The sequence below is a fragment of the Eptatretus burgeri genome, chromosome 16, assembly GCF_056783735.1.
Source record: "Eptatretus burgeri isolate ZD-2024b chromosome 16, Ebu_testis_v1, whole genome shotgun sequence".
Lineage (NCBI taxonomy): Eukaryota > Metazoa > Chordata > Myxini > Myxiniformes > Myxinidae > Eptatretus > Eptatretus burgeri.
In genome coordinates this window covers 41,166,463-41,185,887 of record NC_140976.1, presented here as the reverse complement: position 1 = coordinate 41,185,887, position 19,425 = coordinate 41,166,463, and the positions used below count along the sequence as shown (strand labels likewise).

Here is a 19,425-nt window from a genome sequence, read left to right as displayed (position 1 = left end):
CAAAATTCATCGATCAGGATCATCCTCATTTCTAGCTTGTTACAAATCCGGTTTGCCAGGTTTGTTACACCCAGTATGTATTGTTGTGTATTTGCTTATTTATTTGTTTGCTTGTTCCAGTCTTCCTTTGATCCTGGGATTCTACATTTGTCTTGTCTCATCTACCTTTAATGAAGTTATTTCTTAAAAATACATGTCGTCTGATTCCACCTAATTGCATGTTCCTGTCCGATTGGTAAATCCCTGAAGTAGACATAGACTGCCAAAATAAACTTGTTTTAAGAGAATTGCAGGATGGAGATGCACTCCGGCGGAAGCTGTGTTTTCCGCTCAAACGAACGTAGTTTCATTTAATTTGGTCATTTGTGAAGCATATTGCTTCAGTGCAGCGGCATCGCATAAAGCATGAGTCACATTTGCTCTACGGCTAGGATACGGCGGCCGTACTCCCCCCCCCCCCTCCCGAATTGACAGAAACGTGCGGTGGCTGCAGAGTTTCTGAGGTGGCCTCATGGTGGCCTCTATGCCGTATGGCTATCTTTTACAGGCCGTAGGGGTCTCCGTGGAATTAAAGCGCGGAGTTATTACTTTTTTAATTTCTAGGTTGGCCGTAGCAATTCGACAAGCTGCAGCCATGACGTAGATGTGTTCCACGTCGACCGTACGTAGGGCGTACGGTGGGCTTGCATTATTCGTGCGGCTGCCGTAGGCTCTTATCAATGAAAAATGAATTTTTTCCAACCCCCCCCCCAAAAAAAAATTACGTTCGCATTAGGGCCCCCTGCGGTCGCCTTGCGGCTACCTTGCGTCTGCCTTGAAAATTATATGACCGCTGCAGGGACGCCCTAAAGTCACCGTGTGACATCAAATCAAAGACCGTACGAAACCCCCACATTTTCGGTCTCCACAATTTCTAAATACCCCTTGCGGCTACCCGAAAAATAAAAACATATGTGACTGCTACATTGTGTGACCGTGGAAATACTGCGGCCACCCTATAATTGCTAGTGGCCGTAGATTTTTTTTTAGACCCTATGGCCGCCAAGCCAAATGTGACTGAAGCATTAGCCCAGTGATGCGACATTATTTTCTAATTATTATTATTTTTTAAATGACTAATTTGAGTGTAAAAATTCAACCTTAAAGCTGGTGGGGATGGCTTCAAAGGTCTGCACACTCACTTCTGATCTGTCGAGCCTGGCTTTGAGTCTCTGCCTGCTGTAAACTGTCAGCCTGGTTTTTGAAACACAAGGCGATTCATCAATGTGTCCCTCAGATGGACATTAAACTCAGCATCTTGTTCTACGACCATGAGTCTGTGGACGGTAAAGATCCTGTGTTGTCCTTTGTGAAGAGTAGGTGAGCTATCACCGCAACCATTGCCAAATTCCAAATTCCTGCACTGCTCCAGGGGGCACTACATCAGCGGCACAGCTGCACCCCAAGCAGATGATTCCACACACAATGATGTGCCGCATACGAAAGAATAATAATTCAACCTTCATGTGTGTCCTGATTTTGTTCTCATTCAGTACCAGAAATGATTTTCCTTTTGAAATTATTCTCGTTCCTGTTGGAAATGCAGAATAATTTTCATTATTACTACTGTAGTATACTTGAAAAGGAATGGACATCTCTCATTTTGCGACTTTTATCCTTGTAGGACAAAGAGCGATTGAGACTTTTCTTGCAAACCAATGAAGTGGTAGACTTGCCCCAAGAAGAGCCTCAGTGGGAAGTGCCCAAGCCCATCATCATGTCTGCAGTTCAAGGTATGAATATCTTTGCTCTGCTCACTGCTTTCACTGTCCCTGTTTTAATTAACCCTCTCAATGACAGCAAATGGAAGTATGAAACCATTCTCTGCATTCGATATCCATACGAGGAAGAAATATTTGTGTCTGATCAATACATTTAAAATGGGTTTCTGCACTTTTGCAAAAGAGCAAAAGTTCAGTTTGCGATTTGTCATTATTAGTGATTTCGCAATTTGGAGAAAGTTTAAATTTCGAAAGGCTGATGAAAGTGTACTCAGGTCAAGATACAGAATCTCTCCTTGCTTTTTGTAAAAATGACGATGTTATCGATAAGAGAATCAGCGCACAACAAACTAGAATTGTGTGTTTTTTTTACTGCTGTTTAAATCGTATAACCAGTAGAGATAAGCTTAAATCATATGCTTAACCCTTTGAACCTTGAGCTCCTTGGACTTTCAGCTCTCTCACCCTGGGCTCCTGAGAGAAAGATCCAACCACTCAGGTATATGGAGGTTTGTTAAATCGATGGGGGATTGGCCAGGCATCTGCCTGGGGGATGGCCAGACGGAGGCCCCTGGGGTGGACCCCAGACCAGCGGAAAGTGGACGCAGCGACGAGCTGCTCTGGCGCATGCTCTCATACCTTCCTGATAGCAGCTGGTAAAATGGCTGCGAGGGTTTTAAAGGGTTTAAAATGTCGTCACAATTCATCTCTGTATGATGACAAGACGACATTATACTTTCATTTAACAGAAAAAAACAATTGGCAATCTGCTCTTGATCTGGCCTTCGTATATTTCATTAAATCTGCATCTTCCCAGCTCAGGCGATATCGGTAACTCAAGGTCGATGTCGCTCACACTCAACAAGACCGCCAAAACATATCGACAAGAGTGCTCCCGGGCATTCCAGAAAACATCATGCCTCCTCTGTCTGCGTTTTGCTGTCAGAAAAAGTAAAACACATTTACAGTCGTCTGAAACAATTGATATTGTTGACTCATACAAGTTGTACAAATTCAACAAATTTCAATGTTCTTTGGCACTCACCAGACACATTCTGACTCTCAATTGGGTTCAGTTTAAATGTTTGTTACATCAAGTGTGAGGTTTTGCTGAGTGTCTGTGTGATTAAAGCGTGTAGGTTGTTTTCCAGGAAAATATCAAACTCCAAAAGAGGTCTCTCAACATCAAGTTGCAACACCAGCAGAAAACGGTGAAGAGAATGAACCACCGACAACCCTGCAGTCGTGGCCACCTCGAAGTGGTTTTGGAAAGTCTAACCCTTCAAATTTGTGTGAGTTCATTAAGCAATAAAATGATGCTCAACTAAATTCCGGCACTTTTAATTCATTAATGATGACAAAAAAATATTTTCTTTCCACCTTTCAAATATATAATTGAGTTTCAAAGCTTTTTATTGCTTTAAACCACCTTGCAAGTATCTGACATGGTGGTAATTTCACAGTTTATTTTGACATTTGTCATTTTCTCGCTATGAGTGAATTGTTTTTAGAATACATTGAAAATAGATCTTCAAACCTTTTTCCTCCTATCATTGTTGTCAGTAAAGGTGTAAATCACCTTTCGGTTTAATGACTTCTATGAACAGATTTGAAAAGTGTGACCACTGAATGATTATATTTTAACGTGTTTGGCCACTTTACCGCAGCCTTGCCTGAAGCAGTGGAGAACGTTATTCGTATGTGGCCGCCTCCTGCTCCATCTTCAGACATGACGTTATCCGGTACTGAAAGGTCTTCAGATATCCATTCCAGGACTGATCAAATAGGGGCTTTCATCAAGTCTGATGGTACGTGTCACAGTTAGAGCACATGCCAGATCAAATACTGCATGCTTAAAATTTGATGGATAATCCTGTAAGATTGATTTTTGAAGAAACATTAAAACATGTAAACAGGAGTAAACTCTCATCAATTTTAACAAGTGTACCTCGTGAACTTGTTAGCAATGTTCTTCTTCTTTGTATTTTTTTTCCTTTTTTTCGCTCAAAATGCACTTTTTGCCACATTACAGGGGAAAGGCAGCTTCATCACGACCAGCTTCACAGTGTATCCAAAAATACCTATGAAACACACAGACCCAACTCTGCAATGGGTGTTCCAAATGAAGAAACTTGTTCAAGAAAACCTGGGAGCTCAGCGTCCAGCATCTCATCCTCAGCAGAACCAAATGGTGACACAGTCCATACTGATGCCAAAGTCTCTGAGATGCGCACATTGGTCGAAGGAGCAGACTCTTTGCACAAAGGCATTACTTCCTCTTCCACAGGAGCTGATGTAAATGGCACAAGGTGAGTCTGTCTTAGAAAGTGTTTATAAATGTCTTGTACATTATTGTGTTAGGTTTTTAGTTGTTTGCAAAAGCACATTATGTTTTTCATCGTCAGGCCGTTCATAAACTGTCCATCTATCCTTCTGACCTGAGATTAAAACGAGCTCCGATATGATAACACATGAAATATGAACCCATGGGTATTGAAACTGTAAATGTGGTACAGTCGTGGCCAAAAATATTGGCACCTTTGCACTTTTTTCAAAAAACTCACAATTTTCTCAAAATAAGTTGAAATTGACCTATTTAGTCCAGCAGCCAAAGGCCAAATTTTCACCTCACCCTAACATATCTGATAAAGTTTTTTTTTCTCTGCTGATTATTCACCCTTGGGGTGTATCTAATGATATCCAGGTGGGTGTGAACCTGTCACCCTTGAGCAACTTTAAATATTCAAGATGGCGTCCAAGATGGCTGCCACAATTCTAAAATTTCTATTCTTTCAATGTAGTCGGCCAGAAATCAATGATTTTATTGTTCAAATGTATGTTTTGAGTTTCAACAATGTGTAAAATAGTTTGGGAAATATCAGCTGTACCGTTGCTATGGTAACTTACTATGACTACCGTTATGTCAGTAAAATATAGAAAAGTGGCAATCTGCCATATATTTCAAGAACATGTTCATTACAAGTTTATTTTTTAATCTTTTTGGCAAATGCTCTTGATCACTGCATCGAGTAAAATAGGATGATGTAATTGAATTTTTCTGTTGCAATGGTAACTATCTAAAATGATCACTGATTAGTTAGGTGTTAAAGATGCACAGCATATAATGTATATACTTGTACATTTTATCTTATTTGTTTTCTACCTCATAAACCATATGGGGGCCGATTTGGTAATAAACTGTAAGATGTTGTCATGGTTACCACAAAGATGCCACTGTAAATTGGTACCGAATGTTTTTAATTATGTTTTTTTACTATAGTCCTGCACCAGAAAAGGAAATTTTAGCTGGACCCAAAATTTTTGATATGGTTATTTTCTCTACTTCATATGCAGCTTTGTGATGTATATTATGATATTCAGGTGGGTGTGACTTTCTCAGCCCTGAGCAACTTGATGAATTGAAAATGACATCCAGGAAATGAGGAAAAATACGAATTTTTACATGTCGATGACCATATCAATTAAAAACACAATGAACCATGTTTTATATCATTTTAATGACAGCTAGATTCTTCTGAAAACTTAGTTTTACATATATTATATGATTAAAACGAAATTACTTATTGAGGTCACAATGGCCACAAAGAATGAAAGATTAATATGTTTCTGATGGATTATTGAGAAAATCAGAAAAACAAGTGACTGGGATATCAAAAAGATATTTTTAGATGAAATATTTGTTTCAAATTCATAGCTATTCATAATGCATACAAATGGTATTTTATTGTGAGGCTTTGGTTTTCTGCAAGTTGTCTTTCAAGGTCAATGTGCAGGCCGTCCCGAAATGCTTTGCTTGCATTGATAATTGTATGCAACCGTGCTTGTCCACAATTTTGTGAGCATGGCTTTCTAGCATCACATTCGCCTTCATATCTGAATTTGAAGATGCATATATCATCCATTATTCACCTGCAAAGAAACAAACAAATCTATGCACTACCTATATCTACATCTACTGTACAAAGCATTCTTAACTTATCAAGTGATAATTGAAAGTTGAGTGGTTCGTTGTCTTTGATGAATGCATTTGTCCATCCAATCTAAATTTGAAGATATAATGAGGTCCATTATCATTCTGAAATGAAAAAATATTTGCATTAACATTAATGTTGAAAGCATTTAGCATTAACTTATCTAACAAGCAATAATTAAAGCTTTAACAGCTGTATATCTTTTGTGAATGCAGGTGTCAGTGGTTTGGCTTCATCCATGTTAGCCATTCAGTCACTGGTATCTTAATTATAAAACATTTTGTAAAGGCAGCAATAGTTTTAATTGGTTTCTGATACCTTAAAAAATTAGAAAAAAATGCATTACATAACTTATCAAGCCTGGTTAAAATTATACACACATATTGGATAGTCAGTGATCATATTATTTCACTTGCGACCATATTGGATTGTTCAAATTGTTCATGGATAACATCACAATCACCTGGATATTTTTTATCTATCCTAATAATATCCTATTGAATAAACAGCAAGTAAAATAGACATAATGGCTGCCAGACTAAACAATAAATGTATTTATCAAAATATCATAGAACACATTCTTAGCAACATTTTTGTGGTTACCATGGCCACATTAAACAATTTATTAATCAAATTTAACCCACCATGATCGAAGAGTTTGAAAATATTTAACTGAGATCAGAAATGCACAGTTTTATGTTATATATCTTCAGCGCTTATTTCAAACATCACAATTCCATTGGTTGTCATGGTTACCATGGCACCATAACTTCATTACTCATTAATTCTGTTTTATGTAAAACATTACTGTCATTAGTTCTTCAATAGAAAAACAACAAAATAATGCAACAATAAACATTTTCTTACAATTATGGCAATTTGGTTGTTTTAACCATCTTTTACCAACATAATCGCAGTTATAATTGCTAGTTACTATAGTAACAGAACAGCAAATACTTCACAAACGCTTTTTATTTAAATTAGTGGACCCGAAAACATATATGACATCCAAAAAGTCATAGGTCTACAGCAGAAAACACTGAAATAACATGAATTTTCTACTTTTAGTCGATTTTGGCAGCCATCTTGGACGCCATCTTGAATCTATCTATAATTCCAGCAATCTCTGTGTGTCTGTCTGTCTATCTGTCTGTCTACGACCACCGGTCCGATCTCATTGAAACTTGCCAGGAATATTGCCGGAGACCCGCGGATGTGCCTTTTCGAGGTTTGATATCGATCGGACGAGCGGTTCCCAAGTTACGGCCATTTATCTGTCGACCAATGACAAGACACGGTGCTATGACATCACAAATGACGTCACAGTTAATGTTTATTTGTTTATTCATTTTTATTTTATTTTTTTGCACGATCGACGGTCCGATCTGATTGAAACTTGCCAGGAATATTGCCGGGGCCCCGCGGATGTGCTTTTCAAGGTTTGATATTAATTGGACGAGCGGTTCCCAAGTTACGGCCATTTATCTGTCGACCAATGACAGGACACAGTGCTATGACGTCATGAATGACGTCACAATTAATGTTTATTTATTGATTTATTTATTTTTTATTATTACTTTTGCACGATTGAAACTTGCCAGGAATATTCCTGGGACCCGCGGATGTGCCTTTTCGAGGTTTGATATTAATCGGACGAGCAGTTCCCAAGTTACGGCCATTTATCTGTCGACCAATATCTGCGAGAGAGGGGGACGGGAGAGGGGGGGATGAGAGTGGGGGCGAGAGAGGAGGGGGGAGAGAGGAAAGGCGAGACTAGGGGGGATATAGGGGGGCAAGAGGGGGGGGGAGAGGGCTGCACATACTGGCACTCACCTACGGGCCTGCCCCTACGGGCCCGTACTAGTATTTCAAATTGCTCAAGGGTGACAGGTTCACACCCACCTGGATATCATTACATACACCCCAGAGATTAATTATCAGCAGAGAAAAAAAAAACTTTATCAGAGATGTTAGGGTTACCCCCCTCAGCTGCTGAACTAATTTGGTTTCCACAATTCTTTATTTCACTGTTAATATTACAGAACCTTTGTTTTTGATTCAGAACTTAATATATCCTTTTAAATCTTCCTCTTCTTTCGGCTGCTCCCGTTAGGGATCGCCACAGCGGATCAACCGTCTCCATTTCGCTCTATCCTCCACATCTTGCATTGGCACTCCAACCACCCGCATGTCCGCCCTCACCGCATCCATGAACCTCTTATTTGGCCTTCCTCTTCTCCTCCTGCCTGGCGGCTCCATCCTCAGCATCCTTCTCCCGATATACTTCGCTTCCCTCCTGTGCACATGTCCAAACCATCTCAATCTCGCCTTTCTCACTTTGTCTCCAAACCGTCCTACCTGTGCAGTCCCTCTAATATTCTCATTCCTTATCCTGTCCATCCTCGTCACTCCCAACGAGAATCACAGCATCTTTAGCTCTGCCACCTCCAGCTCCGCTTCCTGTCTTTTTGTTAGCGCCACCGCCTCCAAACCATACAACATAGCTGGTCTCACTACTGTCTTATTTTGTTGTGATGGCAGTAGTTGCCCAATCATCCCACCCATCTTTACCACCATCCAACACCTCTCTCGCCTCCTCCCTAAATTCCATGCAACAGTCTTCCTCCTTCAGCTTCCACCATCTGGTCCTTGGTTCAGCACATTCCCACTTTCCCCTTAACTCTTGCAGCTACGCTTCTGTCACAAATCACTTCTGCAACTCTTCTCCACCCACTCCATCCTGCCTGCACTCTCTTTTTCACTTCTCTACCACACTCTCCGTTACTTTGGACAGTTGATCCCAAGTATTTAAACCCATCCACCTTCCCCACCTCAACTCCTTGCAACTGCACCATACCACCACCCTCCCTCTCATTTACGCACATGTACTCTATCTTACTCCTACTGACTATCATTCCCCTTCTCTCCAGTGCGTACCTCCACCTCTCAAGGCTCGCCTCAGCCTGCTCCCCACTCTCCCTACAGATCATGATGTCATCCGCGAACATCATAGTCCATGGAGACTCTAGTCTGATCTCGTCCGTCAACCTGTCCATCACCATTGCAAACAGGGAAGGGCTCAGTCAATCCTTGGTGCAATCCCACTTTTACCTGAAACCGGTCCGTCATTCCTACCGCACACCTCACCGCTGACACACTGTCCTCATACATATCCTGCACAATCCTCACATATTTCTCCACCACTCCTGACTTCCTCATATAATGCCACGACTCCTCTCTTGGCACCCTATCATAAGCTTTCTCTAAATCCACAAACACACAATGTAACTCCTTCTGGCCTTCCCTATACTTCTCCATCAACATTCTCAAAGCAAACATCGCATCAGTGGTGCTCCTTCCTGGCATAAACCCATATTGCTGCTCACAAATCGTCACCTCTCTTCTCAACCTCGCTTCCACTACTCTTTCCCACAACTTCATGGTGTGGCTTAACAACTTTATCCCTCTGTAATTTCCACAGCTCTGCACATCATCCTTGTTCTTGAAAATCGGAACCAGTACACTTAATCTCCACTCCTCCGGTATCCTCTCACTTTCCAAGATTTTATTAAACAATCTGGTTAACAACCCCACTGCCATCTTATCTGGCGACCAATGACAGGACACGGTGCTATGACGTCACGAATGACGTCACAATTAATGTTCATTGAATTTTTCTAATTTTTATTTTTGCATGATTGACGTCAATTCTTCTTCTTCGTTTGGTGTGACGTCACAATCGACACTGGGGACCTGAATATGTGCCTTTTCAAAGTTTGATATCGTTCTTCCTCATCCATTTCAGCTGTTTCCCAAGTGTTTCCCAAGGTTTGAAAGCTGTATTTCCCAAGGTTTGATTATTATTCAAATTATTAATTCATCCCAAGGTTTGAATTTTCCCGAGGGAAACGGCTGTTTCCCAAGGGTTTGAAAGCTGTTTTTTCCCAAGGTTGGAATTAATAGTTGTGCTTGGTAGACATTTGTGAATATATTTACAGAGAGAGGGGTGAGAGAGAGGAGGGGGAGAGAGAAGGGCAAGAGAGGGGGGAGGAGAATGGAGGGAGGGGGGAGAGGGGGGCAAGAGAGGGGAGGGGGGAGAGAGAAGGGGGGAGAAAAAAAAGAGGAAGCATTCTGACGTCATTCGTGACGTGATGCCCCCTCTCTCTCCCTCCTCTCTCCCCTCCTCTGTCCCTCCTCCTGTCCCCCCCCTCCTGTCTCCCCCTCCTCGACATGTAAATGTATCAATCGGACGAGCGGTTCGAAAGTTACGGCCATTTATCTGTCGACCAATGAAAAGACACGGTGCTATGACGTCACAATTATTGTTTATTTTTTTTTTATTTTGCACGATTGACGGTCCTATCTGATGGAAACTTGCCAGGAATATTGCTGGGGACCTGCGGATGTGCCTTTTCGAGGTTTGATATTAATCGGATAAGCGGTTCCCAAGTTACGGCCATTTATCTGTCAACCAATGACAAGACACGGTGCTTCTTCTTCTTCTTCTTCTCCTTTCGGCTGCTCCCGTTAGGGGTCGCCACAGCGGATCATCCGATCCGCATTGTGATTTGGCACATGTTTTACGCCGGATGCCCTTCCTGACGCAACCCTGGTCGCCTCTTACGACACAGGGATATGGTACACCTATTTTAACCGGGGTATACACCGGCCCAGTACACTGGTACTCATTTCGCCGACCTCGGAAGGATGACAGGCTGAGTCAACCCCCTGGTGAATTAATTCAGTGGCCCAACGGGGCTTGAACTCAGGACCTCTTGGATCCCAAGCCGCTGCCCTAACCACTGCGCCAACACACCAGGCTGACAAGACACGGTGCTATGACATCACAATTAATGTCTATTTATTTATTTGTTTGTTTTTTTGTGAATACATTTACAGAGAGAGGGGTGAGAGAGGAAGGGGAAAGAGGGGGGGAGAGAGAGGGGGGTGAGAGTGGGGGCGAGAGAGAGGGGCCATCACAATTCAAGAGAGGGGGGGTGAGAGTGGGGGCAAGAGAGAGGGGTGTCGCAATTCTTCTTCGTTTGATATGATGTCACAATTGACGCTGAGGACTTGAGTATGTTTCCCAAGTTATGGCCATTTATGATACGGTTGGTCCGATCAAATTGAAACTGCCCCAATCCAGTCGTCGTTTACGAGAGCGAAGGAACGAAGCTGCACATACTGGCACGCCTCACCCATGAGAGAGGGTACTGGAACGAGAGAAGGGGTGAGGGGGGGGGTGAAAATGCCCCAATGCAATAGTCATTTACGCACCTACAGGCACGCCCCTACAGGCCCGTACTAGTCCTTTTAAATGAGAAAGTAAAAATAAATGGCATTGACAAAATTATTGACACCCAAGACTTGATATTTGGGAGCACAGCCTTTGGACAAAATAACTGCAGTCAAGCATTTCCTCCAGCCATGAATTAGCTTCCTGCACCTCTCTACTGGAAGTTTGGCCCTCTCTTCTTGCGTTCTCCCAGACTTGAAGGGTTCCTTCTCCCAACTGCTGTTTTCAGATCTCCCCACAGATTTGGTGTTCAATGGGATTTGGATCTGGACTCATTGCTGGCCACTTCAGAACAGTCCAACGTCTTGTCTTGAACCATTCCTGGATGCTTTTTGAAGTGTTTGGGGGTCAGAATTCTAAACAGGAAACTTAATGTTTTTAAGATTGTCATAAATAGTGTAGTAGATAGTAAAAAAAATCATGCAAATTATGATACAAGCATCAAATTTGGCATTTCTGTTCTGCAGGGTTTTCTGATCAAATCTGCCAGATTGGCCATTTGAAAATCCAAGATGGTGGCCATTTTTCAAGATGGCCGCCAAGTTAGCCTCCTGAAGTTGACTTTTTGCTTAGAAGTATTTGTAGTTGTCCGATTTGCATGATCTCAGTGTGGATTCCTATGTTTTCAAGCCTGCTGGAGTGGATTTTCCTGTTTTTAAAGCCCCCTGACACTTTTTTTCTGATTTTGCACAATTGTTTATGATTTTCATATGTTTGCATGACTTAACATGTATGTAGTAGTAGCTACTTATGCATGGGGTGTAGTGTTAGAGGTATTTTTCTGCAAGTTGGTACCGAATGTAACCTGCGATCATGTGACTTGTGAATGTGAAAAATCATTTTGGAATCACTGACACTGACAGCAACTATGCTACCTCCTGGACAGAAGACCCAGCAAAGTCAAACCTTTGTTTCAGCAGTCACCCACATCCCTTGGATGGACTACTGGCACTGGTCCATATCACTGGCCCAACTCTCATCTATAGCTCCAAGAAGTTGCTAGTGCACGGCATTGGCCCCACCTTGGTAAACCGCGTTGGCTCGTGGGCTAAACTAGATGAGGGTAGCACACAGAAGGTCTCTGCGTGTGATGGAGTACATCTAGCTCCAAATTTTCGAAGTGCACGAAGTTGATGAAACAGATGTGCTGATTGAATGCAGGCCACTTACCAGTCCTTTAATCAACATTTCCAGTTCATCGCCAAGTAAGAATTTCTTGAAGGAGTGATTGTCGGGCACTACCAAGGCACATTGGTGACATCACTGCTGTGAAACTCAGCATGGGGTTCAGTGTCAGCTAAGTAGGAATTGTATGTTGGCATCATTGTTAGCATCATACTGCAACAACTTACTAGTGTCCCAAATGTTGCCTAATCAACCCCCGATCAGTTAGGCAGCCGCACCTGAATCGACAAGACGTGCCAGCGTGGGAGAGCCGAGCCAAGGATAACGGAGTTTTAGTTATCTGGATGGTGTACAGATCGCATGGGACTTGTAACACTGGATGAACGATCGGACTAGGTGTAGGGCAGATGCATAAACCTAGTTGTATCCCATACAGGAAAGTGTCCATTATAAATGTACAGGGTGGTAAAAGGATAAACCCTCGACCCTGAACGTCATACTGGCCATGGACGCGAGTTCGACTGGTAAATCATGGAACACTGTCTGGACCAAGTGTTGCCTATGTCAGGAGGTTAAGAAAGAAGATCTAAAGTCCCTCCAGGCCAATCCTGCCAAAAGAGGAGATGATGGATATATGAACTTTGCAAGGAATATTCCTCTGTTTCACTCGCTCAATGCACTACCAATCAAGCTAGACCCTGCAAAACTTGACGAAGGTGGTGGGATAGAGGAAACCTTGAGACAAAACAAGGCACGACATCATGAGAGTTGCAGGCTTCTATTTAACGACACAAAGTTACACAGAGCTGAAAAAGATCAATCCCTGCAGGTGCTAATGATGAGGGCAGTAGAAGTAAGATCCCACGAAAGGTCCAAGAAGCTAAAACACAAGAATGTTTTCTTTGCGAAACCCAAGGGGGTGAGCTTAGAGAAGCAATGACTGAAATTGAATAAGAGAATAAACAAATGTGCAAAAACACTCAGTGATAGAAAACTCCTTGCCAAACTGAGTGGAGATGTCGAAGCACGAGAACTGAAATATCACCCTGCCTGCTTTGGTGGCACTGTATAACCGAGAACGAGACTACCTGAAGGCACAGGAGCACTGGAAGGAAGTGACGTGGATTTCCACCCTCGAACCGCGTCGTGATCGAAAGGATTCTTGATTGTTGAGGGATCTTGACCTCCTCGAGGATTCAACGTCTAGCCGACTCAGTGTTGCATGTATCGGGATAAAATAAACCACAGAAGTCCAGTAATAATCAATGTCCACAAGGAGTTCTTTCCTGTTGTACCATTTATTTGCTCTCCCCCAGATCATTCTCCCTCTCCCCATATATCCATTCCATTTTATAAGCAGAGAGGCCTTTGATCGCAAAAACAGAATGCACAGCTTATCAGCCCGGTCACCTTGTACTTTCAGAAACCCAAGCAATGTCCAAAGTGTCAAAGAAAGACAAGATTATAAGTAGGTGGTAGGCCTTAACAACTAAATAGTAGAACAGTAGAGGAAAAACACAAACACTTTGACCTACTCAGACTGAGGCAAAGGTTTCTTGTCTAGAGAGTAATAATTTCCCCAACACTCCCCCCTTGTTGCCTAAAAAGGCAACACTAGTTAAGTTTAACGATATATATTTTCTCTTCACTTGGAAATGCATTCTCTCTTGCGTTTGAGTGTGCCCATTTTCTTGGGTAGTCACATCCCCTCTTTTCCCCATCGTAGAGCTCAGTCCCTTAGCCTTTCCTGTCCCGCAAGCCAGGTGGCTTCATGTGGTTGTACAGCTTCGGACCTGGTTGAGGTTCCGGTAGGCCCCTAGGCCGATAGAAGATAAGGCTACCCGTTGGGCTGCACAGCTGATTTTCGACAACCTATTTCGGGAACAAAGCAGATGAGCAAGAGTGGATTGACAATTCCCGTGAATATTGAACACATTCATTTGCGCTACTTATGGATTTCCAAGTTCAGGTTCTATCTCAAAAAAGTCGTAGGACTCAGTCTCAAAACCAGGGTATGAGGGTGGTGCTTGGGCCACCATCACCTTTTTAGCAGTATTCCTCTTTAGACAAGAAACAATCAATGCCGGCATTGTAATTGTTGCACATCTAACAAGCACCACTACAATGATGATCCACAATAACCCAACGGAAATCCAATGCAATAGGGTAGTTCCCCAGCCTCCAAAAATCCCTTCAAACCAGGAATAAAGCCCATCTTTCGTGAAATAATTGTGATACTTGGCTCCTTTTTGTTTAATCTTATCAGCTATGTTCGTGATTTTCTCCGAGTTATCAGGGATATAAGTACAACACTCAGAGTTAATTACAGCACACGTTCCTCCTTGAGCCGCGAGAATGAGGTCGAGCGCAACTCGGTTTTGCATTGAAAGTGCACGTAGGGCGACGACCTCCGAGTTGATATCAACCATGCCTAGAGCAGTTTTATTTGCCAATAATTCAAGCGAAGCAGCTAACTGCCAATCCCTCAGACGTTTGTCCAACACCGTAGTGAGGGATTAAAATCATGAAGAACAGTTCAGTTGACGTGAAACCCCGTTTACCCCGTTTCAAATGCTCAAAAGGTGACTTAGATAACAGGCGCATATGTGGCAAAATGAATGACAAGAAACAAGATCCACTCCAATTAACTGGAAGCCATGGGTATGCTCGATTTCCACACACGAAATAGGTATTATTTAAAGCGACTTGTGGTCCCATCGTGTGATTTTCATAAACATAATGACTGCATTCAGAATTCCCTAATCTTCTTTCTCCCCATGCCTCTTGTACCAAGCATAGTTCGGGTTTTTCTGTTGCCCGTTCAACCATAAAATGTGGAGGCATTTTACTTAAATTAAAATTTGGCCAAAACCAGTTACTGAAATTTCGTTGTCGGAGGCAATTTCCATTTCCATTGGTAACGATGTGGTCGTCAAGGTTATTATCTTGTTTATCCCAGTTTCTTTCCTTTGCCCAGTACCCACACCATTCACTCAGATTGAATGGTATAGCCAGAAGCGGTATCCCAGTAACTGCTGAATGAGGTATCTTAGTACAAACCCAGCAATTGGTTTTATTAAAAGCTTTCACGTGTTTACGAGAAAGAGCCAGATAAGTGTTTATTCTATGTGGTGAACCCACTTTGCTCGTTAAGCTTCTTCGGTCTCTGAATGCCCTAGGCTTAGTTTGGTGGGTAGTCTGATAGGCCCATCTCCAAAGAACATGCAAATAATGTTGATCACAGACAGTACTTATCGGTTTAACAGACCAAGTACACATTGCACCACTTGCATTTAGTAGTACAAATAATCCTGCAATGGAAAGAATCATTAAAGTTATCAGGAAGCAATGTTCTCCTCGGATTCTTTTCTGCCGTGTGCCAGTTTGCAGTGTGTGGCATGAATCCATGTTGCTCTTCCTTTACACTTCACAGCTGTATGGGTAGTTAGCAGTATTTGAAATGGCCCACACCAACGTGCCTGAAGAGAGTTCTTCCGTTTGTAAATTTTCACATAAACAAAGTCTCCGGGTTTGAAGTTGTGATGATCAGATGTGGCTGGTTCTGGCAGAGCTTGTTTCACCTGTGCATAAAAAGTTCTTACAGCATGATTCAGAGAGATACAGAACGTAAGCAACGTGTCGTCCATTTGCTGCACGTTCATGTCTTTTATAGTCAAAGGAGGTGAGTTCGGTAATCTCATTGGTCTTCCCATCAGAATCTCATGCGGAGATAAGCCAGTGTTTCGATTTGCGGTAGATCTCATAGTCATGAGAGCAATTGGCAGAGCATCTGGCCATTTTAATCCAGTTTGTTCACAAATCTTGGCCAGTTTATTCTTCAGGAATCCATTTTTCCTCTCTACTGCCCCCGCAGATTGCGGACGATGCGGGCAGTCGAAATGTTGCTTTATTTGCAATACGCGACATAATTCTTTCACCACTTCGGCTGTGAAATGAGTACCTTGGTCACTGGAGATCCTACAAGGTATTCCAAACCTACAGATGAAATCCTTCATCAACAGTTTAACCACAGTAATGGCATCTGCTTTCCGACAAGGGTAAGCCTCAACCCATTTGGTGAACAAATCGACGATGACTAACGCAAATTCAAAACCGCAGCATTTTGGTAACTGGACAAAATCCATCTGGATATGAACAAAAGGTCCGAATGGAATTGGATGACCCCCCCTGGGGCCATCTCCACCCCCCTTGCTGGGTTATGTTTTTGGCAAATATGACATGTCTTACAATACTGTTCTGCAATTGGACTAAACCCCGGGGCAAACCACTGTCTCCCAATTAAAGCACTCATGCCGCCTTTGCTAGTATGCCCGGCCCCATGTGCCAATCGGGCGAGCCAAGGTAATAGAGCTCTTGGTGCCACCACACGACCATCAGATGATCTCCATAATTTGGATTCATTATCGAATTCACATCCAGCCAGTATCCACAAATCTCGTTCTTTAGCACTGACAGCTGTCTGCAAAGTGTTTATATCGTCAATGGTCGGTGTTGCCTCTTGTCTCAATACACATTGTGATATTAAAAGAGCTCTGGTGTGGGCAACAGATTTTGCAGCTGCATCTGCCCTGGCATTTCCCCGTGAGACGTCATCAGATCTCCCAGTGTGGGCGTCACATTTTACCACTGCAATTTGGTGAGGCAGAAGTATTGCTTCCAGTAGATTCGCAATCCATGTTCCATTCCTTACTTGTGTACCTGATGACGTTATAAAACCCCTTTCGCGCCAGAGTGCTCCGAATTCGTGTACAGCACCAAAGGCATAGCCGGAGTCAGTGTAGATTGTCACTATTTGGCCTTTGGCTAAATGGCATGCACGAGTGAGGGCGAACAGTTCTGCCTGCTGCGCGGAACAGGTCTCAGCCAATCTCCCGCTTTCGATTACTTCGTGATCAGAGCAAACGGCGTAGCCTGTTAATAAACATCCATCAGGTGCACGCGATGATGAGCCGTCGACATATAGAACCAATTCAGAATTTTGGATTGGTGTGTCTCTCAAGTCAGGACGGGGTTGACACGTGTGGGCGATTATCTCTTCACAATTGTGAGGATCACCATCTTGTACTCCTGGCAACAAACTAGCAGGATTCAGCGGTGCGCATCTCCTAATCGTAATGTTCGTGGGTGCTGTGAGTGAGAGTTCGTATGTCGTTGCTCTTGAAGCCGACAAATGTTGTGTTTTCGTTTTTAACAGTACAGCTGTCACTGCATGCGGTACCAGGAGAATCAAAGTGTTTCCCGCGACGAGCTCTTCGGTCGCCTGCACCGCGAGCGAAGCGGCTGCTACTGCCTTGAGACAAGGGGGGAATCCTTGCGCTACCGGATCCAATTTAGTACTATAATATGCAACAGGCCGTAATTTATTCCCGTGCTTCTGTGTCAGCACAGATTGTGTGAATCCCTGTCTCTCACATGCATACAAATGGAAAGGTTTTTCATAGTTTGGTAAACCCAGAGCGGGAGCCGAAGAAAGAGCCTGTTTTAACGTTACAAAAGCCTTGTCTGCATTTTGTGTCCATGCAAGTGGGCTGGGTGCGTTTGCCGAACCAATGTCCACCAGGGGGCGCACTAAGGCCGCATAATCTGGTATCCACTGTCTGCAATAGCCGGTCATTCCGAGGAAAGACCTCATCTGTTTAGCAGTAGTTGGCTTGGGCAGGTTTAATATTGCCGCTATACGTTCAGGGGAGATGCGTCTTGTGTCTCCCTTCAGAATATGCCCCAAATATTTCACTTCTTCTTGGCAAAATTGCAATTTAGCTCTCGATGCTTTGTGTCCTTTCCTGGCTAAGGCCCTCAACAATGTCAATGTATCTCGTTCGCATGCGTCTTTTGATGCTGAACAGATCAGCAGGTCGTCAACATATTGAATCAGTGTGGATCCACAAGGGAAAACTACATCATCCAAGTCGTCTTTGAGGGCCCTCGAGAATAATGTTGGACTTTCACAATAACCCTGGGGCAATACAGTCCAAGTGTATTGCTTTCCCTGGTAGGTGAATGCAAACAGAAACTGTACTTCTTGGGCTATTGGTATACTAAAAAAAGCTGAACAAAGATCCACAACACTAAAATAGGTAGTGTTACTTGGGATGCTTGATAGAATGGTAGTTGGATTTGCAATTACAGGAAAAGCTGGAATTACCGCATCATTCACTGCCCTCAAATCCTGTACGAATCTCCACGTTGGTTTCCCAGGTTTTCTCACAGGTAGGATCGGTGTATTACATTGACTAACAGTGGGAATAATTATCCCTTGTTTCAATAGCGCTTCCACGACAGGAGCAATTCCTACCTCTGCTTCTGGAGACAAAGGGTATTGCGGTTTTCGAGGCAGTTTCTTTTTTGGATCTATAGTGATCTTGATTGGATTCATACTTTTAATTTGGCCGACATCGTTGGCATGTGTTGCCCACAGACAAGTCGGGACTTGTTCGAGTATTTCAGGTAATTTTCCTGACCCATTTAATTCTGCGAGATCGACCACCTCAAACACAGCTTTTGCTGATCCTTGACATTCTGTCCAACAGAATCCCTGTTCCCCGATCTTCCAAAGTCCGTTTACTTGGCTCGATTCCATCAAAGTCGCTTGTGATGCTTTTTTCAAAGAGGTTACCATGTGACCAATGTCCGTTTCTTGGTAACCTTCTGCAATCGCTAAAGTAACATGTGGTGTAACACTGGACGGTTGGTTCCACAATTTTAATTGTTCCAGCGTCAGATGCACCTCCAGGCCAATCCCTTGCTTCCCAATCCAAATTGTTCCCAACACTAAGTCAAAGGTCTGGTGTAATTTCGAGAGTGTTTCACTCGCATAGACGTTATCTTTTCCCTTGATGTTGCAATCTGCAATGCAATGTAGTCGAGTCTGTAAGTACCGTCTGTCCATGCCGTGTTTACTCACCCAATCGAGCACCTCGGGTACGTTTCTCTCCAAATGTGATAAATATTCCTGCAAATGGTTAAATGCTTCACAATTAATCACAGTCCATTGATATACAAGATTTTCTGTATTTTCCTGTAATAAATTCATCATAGTTATGTGTGATTCGTGAGGTATTTCTAAATATACACCATCAGGGGTACACTTAATTGAACAATTCAGCTTGCATAACAGATCTCTCCCCAACAGATTAATTGGTGTATCAGTTGCCATCAAAAATGCATGGTTTGCAGACAATGGTCCAATTTCCACCCGGAGCTGCTCTGTCAGTGGAATCGTACTAGCAAC

The 19,425-nt window shown here is 42.9% G+C and overlaps 2 protein-coding genes across 9 annotated transcripts in view; one reads left to right on the top strand and one right to left on the bottom strand.

Annotated features, from left to right (window-relative positions):
* LOC147010935 (uncharacterized) overlaps positions 1 to 19,425 on the top strand; it is a 234,455-nt gene that overhangs the window by 203,194 nt on the left and 11,836 nt on the right. For 7 of the 8 annotated variants that reach the window (XM_085859819.1, XM_085859817.1, XM_085859816.1 and 4 more), the window contains 4 exons: positions 1,664 to 1,772; positions 2,900 to 3,052; positions 3,428 to 3,568; positions 3,793 to 4,069. In XM_085859819.1, the coding sequence (XP_085715945.1) occupies positions 1,664 to 1,772; positions 2,900 to 3,052; positions 3,428 to 3,568; positions 3,793 to 4,069 (680 nt within the window). The remainder of the gene's footprint in view (positions 1 to 1,663; positions 1,773 to 2,899; positions 3,053 to 3,427; positions 3,569 to 3,792; positions 4,070 to 19,425) is intronic. The other variant, XM_085859813.1, reaches the window with a different exon arrangement.
* Positions 5,430 to 19,425, bottom strand: part of LOC147010934 (uncharacterized) — a 95,177-nt gene continuing 81,181 nt past the window's right edge. The window contains exon 9 of the mRNA XM_085859828.1: positions 5,430 to 5,856. The gene's annotated coding sequence lies outside the window, so the exon portion shown is untranslated. The remainder of the gene's footprint in view (positions 5,857 to 19,425) is intronic.